Below are 13,041 nucleotides of genomic sequence, written 5' to 3' on the forward strand. Positions count from 1 at the left end.
TCTTTTTTAATCTTAAATCTAGATAGATTATGACATTTTTTATAATACTCATTTATTTATGGAGTGTATATCTGTGTTAATACGACACAAAATATAATATATTAATATATGATGTCACTAAAAATATCATAATTAAGTGTCTAAATAGTATTTTTTATTTTTATAAATTGATTTTTTCTTTGGGGGGGGGGGGGGGAATACTCAATTTTGAGAATTTTATTTATTACTTTCATATAAATAAATCCTTTATAAAAATAAACAGGAAATTACATTCCACACTCAAAATGGCATCATTTATAACATGTATGTATCTTTCATATTTTGAAAATTATACTAATCTCTCTCATTAAGTAGACATGAAAAGATTGACACATGTATATAAAAACTTCAAAATACCATTTAGGCTGTTCAATATAATTTTTAAATAATAATAATAATAATATAATCAGTCTAATTTTTAAAATTACATCAAATTTGGGAAGAGGGTTAGATGTTTCTTTAATGAGTTGTTGTGTGGGGTTGTAGTTATTGACTTGAATAATGTTAAGAAATGTGAATTTGGTCTTTGTATTATTAATTTTATAAGGATAATAAAGGAGTGGATATTCCTTCCAGCTAGGCTGACAGTGATCTAATTATCAGAAAACAAACTGTCTGTGTCAATAAGACAATGATTATTCACTCTAAACAAACAGCACCTAATCAGAACTTGTGAAATGGAAGCGTCTAAATAAGCATAGCCACCAATTATTGGGCTTTACCACCCTACCTTTCCTTGCCCTTTCTTCCAGAAGTTGCTCACCTAATGTTTTAGGAATAATAATAAAAAAAAAAATGAGATTAGTCTTCCCCATTTTGGGGTTTGTTTTTTGCTGATAAGTTCATATTAAATGGTTGAATCCAGTCAACATCGCATGATTCAATCTCTTTTGGCAGTTTTTGTGCGTCAGTGCCATATATTGTGGGAATTATTTATCAAAGCTTGATATGTAAATTATGTCAAATTAAAATTAATTATTTTTGTACTAGGTAGGATTAACCATATTTATAGTCCCTTAATTTAATCTCATAAAGCCCATTTTGATGGTCGATCATTAGTGAATTGCAATTCACCTAATGTGGAGTCATTTGATCTTTTTTGATACGTTAATACTATTTAAATTATGTTTTGACATTCTCAAAATTATAAGTACTTTTTCAACAAATTACTAACATTCTTTATAAAATTCAAATAGCGTTACCATTTTTCATATAATTAAAACTAATCTTCCTCTAATTTTATAATTAAAAGAAAATGTCACATAACATGAACTTTAAGCATAAAATCGATAAGAAAGTAGCCTCTGTGAAAGCATAAATGATTCCCAAAAGTTGGTTTGGTCGTAAGGAACTATTGTTGTCTTGCTGTTGTCTTTCCACAGATAAATTTTAGTATGAGTTATTTTATCTCTTTGTTGGGTTTTATTGGCCAAGAGCATTACATTGTGATCAAATTCGAATTTAAACTGTCTCAGGGTGGGGCTTAGGTGGTGGATCTGTATCCCTTAGTGTGAATATTGTTTATAATTCTCTATGTTCTAAAAGAAATAAAAGAAAGAAAAGTACTTAAAAGCCCCTGATGGTCGGAGTTACCAAGGTTAAAGTTTGGTGGAGCAGAGAAGAAGATAACGAATTAGATGCCCTCATGGACGTAGTACTGATGGTTTTTAAAGTAGCATATTACATTTAATGATGTAAGTTTGAGTTATAGCAGTCACAGTGTGAAAGTTTTATTCTCATATAGTGACTCCTTGTAGGTATTATGCACTATACCTCTTGCCTTAGAGACTGTTGTGTACTGTGATTAATCTTTTCCATGTGCGTGAAGTAGTGGGTGGGATCCTTATGGTTAGATATTTTACCTTTTACACCCAAGATAATGAATTAGATGCATGGCAGAGCCTCTCATTCACTTTGTCAGTGCGGCTGTGGGCTCAACTACATATGGGTTCCCATCCCATGCGCAGGCGAGAAATTGAAACACACACTGAAAAAACATGTGGAATTGGTGAAGAAGATCTCAGCAAACATATATATATATAAATATATATATAATAAAAAACATGTGGCGTGGAGTGGGAAATCAGCAAAGGACAGGACAGTGAATGGCATCTTTCCCCTTCCATTCTCCCAACTTAGTTGCCCATGCATGCACATATATCACTGAGGACAAACCTTTGGGAAACCCTCATATATATAGCAGCTTTCAGATGTAGAAGGCTAAAGCTGTATAAATGGATCCTTCTAGACATCAACAAGCACAATATTAGAACAAAATATCTTCTACACAAAAACTTGCAAGAAAATCATTTTCGTTGGTTAAAAATTAACTGTTGTTGGGGTTAATCATAACTATCAACAGAGCGGCTCACAACTATTTGTGATAACCTCCTTATCAGTTATCACCAATACTCAAACAAAAATGTAAGCACAAACTTTACGCTGGGGCAAGCTTCTTGTCAGTTGTCAAAAGTGATAATCTTGCAAAATCAGTACAAGATGCGGACAAAGCCCAAATCATGACAGAGCCAAGTAGCAGCACAAGAACCAAAGCACTTTGCCAATTGTGAACACTAAAAAGAGCACCTTTACTTGCTTTTGGGAACAACTTGCGTGACTCCTGTTTTTGGAGAATATGGTGATGAGATTGATATCACCTTGACAAGAAAAGTAGGGTAGGCTTCCATTATAGTAGAAATTTTTTCTCAATCTTATATCAGAGATGCTTTTGAATAATTGAGAAGAGCATAAGACCATGAGAAGATAATGGAACATGCAACCGCTGCCAACAAGAGAGGTACCCCCCTTTCACAGAAAGGAGACCAGAAGTTGGAGCCATCGTTGTCATTTAGATAAGCCAAAGATTCCCTATTTCAATCCAAATCATTCAAGCCAAACCATATAATATGGATTAATCCAATCAAAACACAACATTTCCCCAAATTATAATCACACATGGCCTGTTTGGAACTTGTAGAGAGAGAGAGAGAGTATATGTTGCGGAAATCATTATTAACTACAGAAGAACGAATGAAAAACAAAGAGAAGAGAGTAGGAAAATTACAGAATCAGTTCAGATTTTAAAGTGAGAGAGAATAATCCCCCCCCCCCCCGGTTGTTTCCGGCGGCCAAACCCGTTCTTTTCGTAGCCCCAGTTTTACCTCCTCAATGCTCTGGTTCGATGATTTAGCAATGACTAGAAAGTGGGAAAGACAGACAAAACAGAAAAGGCATTCACAGGAGAGAAGGGAAAAGTAGCTAACAGAAAAATGATTCGAAGAAATTGATAACAATTTCCATTTTCTGATAATAACTGTTATGTACTACACTTCATAACTGCTAGATTATCCATCTTTCTAGGTTTTTTTTTTTAGCTTCTGACATTAAGCTTTTGATTTTTGTTCTTCTTCCTTCTTTTTTCTCATTCATGGTGTTCGTCCATGTTATCATACTGTGATGAATCAACAAAAGAGAGAGTTGGAATACAGCTTCCGGATCGAGAAAGCACCGTACTATCGATGCCGTCATCTTTCTTCGTCGGACTGCTAGGCATCGACCTCAACGATCTCGGAGAATCCAGGCTTCGCCTCAGAATCTGCCTCATCGCTGAAATCAGATGAATAGCCGGGTTGGCAGGGGGGCCGGCCGAGTTGAACTTCTTGCAGAAGTTGATGTGCCGGATCAAAGCCTCTTCGGTGCTGATCAGCTTCTCGCATCTCACGATTTCGTCCTTCACGGCCTCAGCACAGAGTCCGCATATCCATTTCCCCTGATACCTGTCCCGAATCCGGTCAATATAAGCCTGCGTGCACTCCTCCGTCAATCCGCAGCAATCGCATTTCGCGAACTCGACTTCGATTTGCGAGGCCAGTTTCGCCGAAACAGTTTGCGATTCCGTCGCGGACATCATCATTGCGTCGCTCATAACTGTAGCAGACATCGCCAAAACCCTAACAAAACAACAACACAAACTTATATACACACAACAAAATCAAATCAAACCACACCAAATCGAACATATCAAACCAAATTTACCAGCAGAAGCTGAGAAAAACAACTCAGATTTCGCAACGCCACAGTCCACTTCTGCAAGTTAAATTCACTTCTCCTTCGCGTTATCTTTCTTTTTCCCACTCTCCTTCCGCAACCTTGTCTTCTTCCAAGATGGAGAATTCCCAAATCGGCATCTCAAATCGAATCCAAACTTCCAAACAACAAATCCAACAACACGAGAACGGAGACAGAATCGATCTCGCTGTTTCTGCCTAAACCATAAGCATCGATCGATTCCCGACTCTCGTCCCAAAAGAATATTATGGCAAAGCGTTTTGTAGAGAGAGAGAGAGAGAGAGAGAGAGGGGGGGGGGGGGGGGGAACGCGGAGAGAGAGGGGAAGAGGGGGGGGACGCATGAAAGAGAAAAAGTATGGAATTTATAGTGAGAGAAAGGGCGGTTTCAATGATTGGCGGTGGGCTATATATTAGGGTCCACGTCAGTAATCTGAGCTGTCAATAGAATTCTTAGCCGTGGATGGGTGGAGTGCCAGCTGTAGCTTATCATGCTTAGACAGACTCCGTCCTCGCCCAAAAATATGCGCTGTTTGGATATTTCACCAATCTCCTATCGCCACGTGTAAACTTATTCGACAGGAATTGGAATGAGAATGAGTTCCTGCTGTTGGCACACGTTTGGTAACAGCGCACCAATCGCGGGTATTTAAAATTTTGATACAATCACGGTTAATTCAGAATCTTCATTATGCAACGATATGGAGTGGGAAAAGCAATTTCTGGAGTGGGAATAAAGCTTCCATTCTTATCATCTATTATTATGACATTCATTTATTTATTTATATTTGGGATTTGGCTACCGTTAATCATCTGCATTATTATTATTATATAAGTAAAGCAGATATTTTGGTGCTACAAGAGATTATGTTAGTAAAGCGAATCAAATCACTCTTTATATTTTTTGTTTAAAAAATAAAGATAAAACTTAATTATTATAAATCGAATTAGGTTCCATATTTCTCGTCTTGAATCAAGTTTTGTCACTTTTCTTTTCTTTTGTTCTCGTTCATGAATTGAGTTTGCTTGCCCAATTTAGATGGAAATAAAGTATTGTTGTTAAGATATAATAATAAAGTTATTTTTAGTGTAAGAATATCTTAGGTATAGTTTCTGAAAGACTTGCAAAGAAGGAAACTAGTTAGGGGTGTTGGTGAATCTCTCGCATAGATCCTCTGATATTTAAGTCAATCTCATATTCAAAGTGTAGAATGTAGAAACAGAATGGTGAGAGTAAGGTTTGCTAAATGAGGAATATCTTATTTTTAGGGAGGAAACTTATAAGTGAAGGGAAAGCCATAATTCTTGGCGAATATTTTGGGATTCCTTTCAGATTTGCAGGTGATAATATCGAGGTAAAATTGACTATATTTTTCACGATCTCGCATGAATAGTATCTGTATACTAGATATCTTGGGATTTGTAGTCTCTTAAAAAAGTCATTTGCAAAGTTAGAGAGTGGTTTTTGGGTCTAAATGGCCAGTGAGAATCTTTTGAGTAACAGTTGTCAAGTTTCAATGAGCGTCTCTCAAAGATATCGAGAGAGGCTCTCAAATGAAGTCGCTCGGTCTTCGTTTCGGTCACTCGAACCAGTGTCCCTCAATCTTAATCATTCGATCACTTCTTGCACTTGGGTTTTTTTTCATATATTTTTTCTTCCAATAAATTTGTAGACCTCTTCTTTGAGATTAAACCTATTTTTTTAGACACAATATAAAGAATAGACAACTTTAATTTAAATTAGCCAAAGTCTACTGTGTCGCAATTTTAGTAAAAAATAATATGGTGATCATATTACATTTTGAATTTTTTTTTTTTTTTCACTAGAATCAAATTATAAGGACAATATGGACTATTCAAAAGGTAATTTTAATATTTCATTCAATCAAGCTATCATCATAAGAGAATCAAATGCAAGTTCAAGAAAAATGAAGGGCTTTAATGCAATTTCTAACAGAGAGGATATCGATGCTTTGTCTTATTAATGAAAACAAATGCAAGTTTTTATTACTAAAAGTGAAAAACAGTAACTTTTTGGCAGTGAATTTATATAGAATGTGACAAGAAGTGCAAATTGCAGGAAGGGCCCATCAGCAGAAGCAATGCTCAGCATGCACGTGCACGTGTCGGCACACGTGTGAATGGCACCGCAACACAAAAATACAATAATTTGCAATTTTAAGAAAATTTCATTTCGACGCTCGCTTTTAATATTTTTTATGATATTTGTGAATTAACATATTATATTTTATATTAACATTAAAATAAATATTAGTAAGCTATTAACACTAATTACAATCGTTAACTAAAATATGTCTATAATTAACTAATTGAGTTGAAGCAAGGTCAATGAGTTAGGGTAAAGTTAGGATTTGTTAGAAAGCAAATTCAATGTTTTTATATAAATTTAAACACAACTTAATTATAAATAGATTTAAAATTTAAAATTTAAGTTAATTTAGAAGTGCATTGTTGTCACTTGAATATAATAGTGAATTTATTTATTAAAAATATTATCGTTAAGCCGGTTAAACTCTACAAAAAAGGGAACACGATCAAAAAGCGCAGAACAATCTCTACACAATATTTTGATGCTTAAGTTAGACACTAACCTTCACTAAAAATTTTAATACTGTATTGAAATCAGTATTAAAGGCGTACCATATTTAGAATGAAGGCTCATCTATTTATAAAAGAGTATGAAATTTTGTGATAAGTATCATATGAGATTTACTAATATTAATATTCTTACGAATAATGTCTATTATGATATTTCAAGATTCATTAGGATTATGATTCTTTATTAATAATATTTATCATTTTCATAAAACACTATGAGGAATATTTAAATGTCAGAGTTATCTCATTTATGTTTTATTTAAGACCTTCCAATCATGGGGAATTTTATCAGACAAGTTATGGGGATGGAGCTTGATTATGGTCTCCAGGGGACAATCATAATCCCACAATATAGATCTTCGAGATACCGTATTGGTTTCTTTGCCTTCAATCTTTGGGAGACTGTCATAATCTCTCGATCCTTTGATCTCTAAAAAATCGTAATAGTCTTTCAACCTTTCGCATGATACCTTCTTAAGTTCAAAAATTATTTTGAAATTTTAAACTTTTTTGATATTTTAGTGAGCTTTGCTTAGGACAAATCATGCACAAAATACTAATTGAACATAAAATTTACAAAACTTTTTGAACATAGATTTTGACAAAAATGGTAATTTGGTAAATAAAAATAAAATAAAAAACATATATTAGGCATGTAAATTAGACTCTCTCTAAAGGATTCACTAAATTATAGCAAGTCCGCACATTACAAAAATTGCATTGACCTTCCATCGATAAAAAATTTGACGACAAATTAGCACAAATCTAACCATGGGAGAATAATATCAATCAAAAATAAAGGAATAAAGTATTTCTTGCACTTATAAAAAAAAATTATTGTTAGTGTAAAAAAATATAAAATTTGTCCAACTTAAGTAAATTGAAAGGGAGGTGTGGGTCTCATGAAGGGTTAAGACTCACACATCTACTATTTACAAATTTGCTCGCGTCTGATAACATAAAATTTGTCTGATGTAAATAACATAATAATCTTATTTGTATTTATATAAGAAGCCAAAAACGTATCAAATATCATTAAAACTCAATTATCTCGCATTATTGAACTTATAAATATAGTAAAACAATCAAAACTCTACTAAAAAAATAAAGGTAAAACAAATCAAACCGAACGGATCAAGTGGCGTTAAAACCGTGATAAATAGTGGGAGGACTCCACGGGACTGTTAATAAGGTTTGTTGGGGAAATGACAAAAGAGAGGGAGCAGTGAGTGCATGGAGAGGGGGCCTGGCTTGTCTGGGGGGCCGAAGCCAAGCACCTAACCGAGGGAGACGGCACCCCCCAAATTATTGCCACAACGAAAGCGACGCCCACTACATGTTCAATCCCAATCACAATCCCATCCATCAACCTATCAGTATATGGCACCCAATCCCAATAATAAGTTCAGCAACACACTGCCTCAATGTTCGATCCAAGCACCAACTTTAGTGCCCCGAGAGGCCCTGCGTTGCCCGGAATTGAGAAAATTGATATAATACGAAATGAAATAGAAAAAATTATATTTAAATTACAAAAATGGTCCATAAATATTTTTTTTTAGTATTTTTCAATATTTTTGTATAAAAAACTAGAGACGGATGTGAAATAGAGCTGGAGTGAGCTTCAATTGAGATCTATATAAATTAATTTTTTTTAATTTTTAAATTATCAACCCGTATTCTTTTTAACTAGCACGTGTTATTTAAGTTACTATTTAAATATAATCCCCCAAATCAAATCCATAATCTGACGTAAATTAATTTTTTTAGAATGGGCCCAATGTCTAAACCCAAGAGATAATTCTCATTCTCACTTTCGTTCTTTCTTCACATTCACGTACACCATTTCTAACTTCCTGATTTTCAACCCGGCCTTCTAAATTCTTGAATTCGTTTATACAAAAAAATATTTTAAAAATACTAAAATAATACTCCCAAAATATTTTAAGGCTAACACAACGTGGTGGAGTTTTCCAGTAAAATGGAGATCGAATCCATTGAGACGTAATTATTGACTAAAATGCACTGTGGTATTGTGATTCTCCAAGTAAAGAAGACACAGACACAGAATATGGTAATATCAATGAAACTGATCCCATGATCTTAATAATGTGGGTTCTTTCATCTAGAAAGTTCTTGGGAAAGGGATTAATATATATATACAAGTACAAAGTGACATGGTTATCCTTTTGGAGTGGAACCACCTAATGTAGGCCTCCTAGCTAGCTAGGACCTTCTTTTTGTTTTGCTTCAGTTTGGCCTTTGCTCTCTCTGTCCGACTAGCATATATATATATATATGTGAAATGGAATGTGGAATCAAAAGCACATATGGAATGTAAAGCAATATTTATATATATACATACATATAATTTCTCAACCAAAAATTATAAAAGTGAGTATCGAAATAAATTGTAAAAATAATATTTCTTGAGTAAACAAATTTAAGAATACGAGTGAAAATTGTCTCACTTGACGATGAGTTGACTAACAGATCACATATACATCGTAAATAAATCATGAATTTTATAAATATTAAGGCTGCGTTCTCTTTATTGTTTTTAAGTTATTTTTAATTTTTAATTTTTTAAAATAATAAAAACATGTTCTTCTTGCTGTTTTTAAAAAAAATATATTTATAAAAAAAATTCAAAACAACAAAAACTTGTTTTGAGTGTTTTTTTTCAAAACAAACTTTAAACTCAAAATACATTTATTTATTTATATTTTATTATTATAATGAAAAAATATTACAAAATTTATTAACTTTAAAATATATAATTTTTTATAATATATGAACATTAAATATTTTTAATTTATTGAATAATTAAATTTATTGAATAAAATATAATTTAAAAATAATTTTTAAAATTTCAAAGAAAACGCGTTTTCTAATTTTCTGTTTTGAAAAATAATTTTTTAAAATGACAAAGAGAATGCATTTTCAATTTTTTAAAAATAGACTATCAAAACGAAAAATTGAAAATGAATTCAAAACTTAAAATTAAAAATTAAAAAATAAAGAGAACGCAGCTTAAATGTCTTTCTTGAGTGTCCATATCTATATATACATATATATTTGTTTATATGGCATGCCATGACATATATTTATAAAAAAAATGTTTAAATTTAATGTATCGTGAGCAAAGATGTAATATCCCAAAATTTGAAAATAAATAATAATTATTCAAACCGGTGTTTGAGGATATTATTGAATATTTGAGGAATTAAGAAAAATGATGAATTATGTAATTTTGAGGAAATAGGAAATTTATGTTTAATTAATTTAATTGGTGTTAATAGTAATTATTAGTAATTTGGAAGTATTTATGGAAATAAGAAAATAAATTAAATTAGTGAAATTTCTGGGATGTTTGGAGTATAAGTGTAATAAGGGAAAATAGGTATTAGGGTGTGTGTGTAATTAAATGAACTTGTGGGTGTTAAAATGTAATTTCCGGAGCTGCCGTGGGATCACCTTAAAACTAATTTAGTGTGCATATAGGTTGAAGAGTGCAAGCAGCGCGGGCGGTCGCGCGCGCGTATGGCCAGGCAAGGGACGCGGGATCGAGCTGGGCTGGGAGCATGCGAGCGCTGGAAGAATTTTGTTGGATTTTATTAAGCCTCAAGCGCCCAAAACGGCGTCGTTTTGAGGCTAGGCGGTGGCACCAGCTGGCTGCCACGCGGCAGCGTCTGGTGACTCTTCTTTTGCCTTTTTAAAGGCCAATTTCAGCAAAGTTTCGTCCCAATTTTGAACCAGCAAACAGAAAGGGAAAGAGGAAGAAGAAGAAGCAGCGCGCAGGGTTATTTTTGTGGGAGAAATCTCAGATTAAAATAAGTTTAATCGCAGTTTAATTATTTCGGTAAGTAAATAAATGTGTATAAATCATTTTGTACGGTTGGAATTTAATTTTGGGCCCAATTTTGTTAATTTTGGGAGTTTAATCTAATTTACAGCGTGTATTAATCTGGTGATGTTTAAGCGTGGAAACGCTGTAATTAACTGAACGAGGCAAGTTCTCCTCTACCCTTGCGATCTATTTCCATTTGGTGAACCCCTTGTCTTCTCTTAATTCGGTTTGGTTTTACGTATTAATTATACGAATTAGGGATATTTTGGACATGATTTAATTTAAAAGAAATATGAGATTTATTGGGATTTTATTTACGAGGTGCCTATGTAGAATTTAGATGGCTAAATTAATTATATTATACGGTTAGATTTAATTAATGTGAGTCACGAGTTTTATTAATAGTTATTAAACGTTTTACTTCGCAGCGGGAGTGCAAGAAAGGGAAGAAACGGCCGTGTAAAGGCAAGCTCTTAACCCTCTCTTCCTAATCTTTAATTCCCGTGAAAGACCCCGTGATTTCCTGTACCTTATCCTCTCCCTTACTTTAATTCGGCATCTAACTTTATTTGTTAAATTATTATTCATTTGTTTTAATTTAAATCCGAGACTTCTAGAGTTTTGTTTGTTGTGAGCTTATGGGGGTTTGTACCGCCCCCACTCCTTTCGGGAATGATGCTGAACCAGTTTGGGGACTAGGTTCCTAGACATGAGGGTTTATTTACGATTTTATTGGGTTTACTTACAGTTTTTCTCAGATTTATTTATGGTTCGGTTAGAGCTATCGAGCAGTGGGGCAGGGGTCGGTTGTTGGTGACGTTGGGGTAGACTATGGTACGGCCCTGATGTGGACCGTCGGGTGGACACCCCTAGTCACTGGCCGTTGACCGGTGCCGGGCACTGCTGACTAGCTCTGCCGGTATGTGATTTACTGCATGATTAGATACATTGTATTACTATTCATGATTTGATATGCACATGGGTACGGGATGCATATTGGGATATCCATTTATTGAGAATGCTTGGACACGGTCATTCTAGTTTGGTTAGGTTGCATCCAGTGCGAGCATATGCATGGCGTGTGGTTTACTATGTGGGCGGAGCATGGCCTGATGCCTGGATGTATGGGCGCCTTGTATCACGTTGATGCTCACTACGCCATTGCATTTCTATGTGCATTGCATGGATACTGGTAGTATTTAGTTCTCGGACGGGAGTACCGTTCCGAGGGAGCCTATGGCTCGGTTGTCGGGAGTACCGACGGATACAGGTGACGGGAGTACCGGCCTGGGACAGCGCGCGCAGGTTTGTGGAGACACTTGTTGCCTTTCAGGGCAGCGACAGGTTGGTATGGGACTTGGGTGCCAAGTGTCTTATGTGGGCCCCAAGGACCGGTATGTGCTTTTATTTTGTTATGCTATTGAGCTGTTGTGTTGTAGCGTCCCATGGCTTGTGTGTACCTGGGGTTTATTCTGGGGTGAGATTTCTGGTTTTGTGTAGCCTTCAGCCTTTTCTTCCTTATGCTTGCTGAGTCTCTCGACTCACCTTGCTTTCCATCATTCCAGGTAGTGGCGGCGTGGGCCATAGCAAGGGAGTCAACTTTAACGGCAGAGTCGGTGTGGTGTACAGGCAGTCTCGTCAATCCCTATCCACTCTGATGTCTAGGTAGAATTTACTCTATTATTTCGTACTGTGCCAGGTCTTTTCTCGAGTCTTGTGTATGTCGGCACAGGAGTTTGTGTTTATTGATTTATCTTGTGACCGCTGTGTTAGCGGGGTACCCATAGTGCATGCATGTCTTGAGCTTTGCTTCCGCTGTTCTTATTTTCGTGTATGCATGCCGGGGTGGTCTTTGTCTCTGTGTTTATTACTTTTCTCCTCCCGTAGGCACTCCAGTTCGGATTGTCCGGGCGGCTGGGATATCCGGGCGGGGGTGCTTACAAAAGACCCACCAAACCAAAATACATGGGGGTTATAAATACATAGGGGTTATCTTCACCCCCATTAAAGGGGGTGAACAAAATCGCACTCGCTTCAAGGGACTCCAATCTTTGGAAGATTGAAGGCACTTTAATCTCTCGAAAATCAATACACGTTTCAAAAAACTATAAGATCTCTGAGAGACACTTATAGGAAAGTTCCAAACGATACGCGAACATGATAAATTTTGATATCTAAAACTTTTTATAGACATTATCTGTAAATATGTTAATCCCAATTGAACTTAAGACACCAAAAATATTTATCACAAATCCTCACACTCCTAAATAAATAGAAAAGTTTTCGTTTCAAAAAATATATATATATTTCTAATGCCTAGCAATATTACTTACAAACTTTCTACAAATTTAAATTACTAACTTAAATAATATCAAAATATTTGAACAAAGACTACCCTACATAAAAACATGGATGCTTGATTAATATGAAGTCGTAGACAAGATCATGTGGAAGAAACATGGTGTTA

At 34.9% G+C, this 13,041-nt stretch overlaps 1 protein-coding gene across 1 annotated transcript; it reads right to left on the reverse strand.

Moving 5' to 3' along the window:
• Positions 1–3,298: 3,298 nt before the first annotated feature.
• On the reverse strand, positions 3,299–4,420 carry LOC127793904 (uncharacterized). Its single transcript, XM_052324683.1, has 2 exons — positions 4,075–4,420; positions 3,299–3,989 (listed from the first exon to the last, which is right to left on the reverse strand). Exon 2 carries the CDS (start codon positions 3,977–3,979, stop codon positions 3,461–3,463), a length of 519 nt encoding a protein of 172 aa, XP_052180643.1. The 5' UTR covers positions 3,980–3,989; positions 4,075–4,420; the 3' UTR covers positions 3,299–3,460.
• Between the last annotated feature and the right edge of the window lie 8,621 nt (positions 4,421–13,041).

This window comes from Diospyros lotus, chromosome 2 (assembly GCF_014633365.1).
Source record: "Diospyros lotus cultivar Yz01 chromosome 2, ASM1463336v1, whole genome shotgun sequence".
NCBI lineage: Eukaryota > Viridiplantae > Streptophyta > Magnoliopsida > Ericales > Ebenaceae > Diospyros > Diospyros lotus.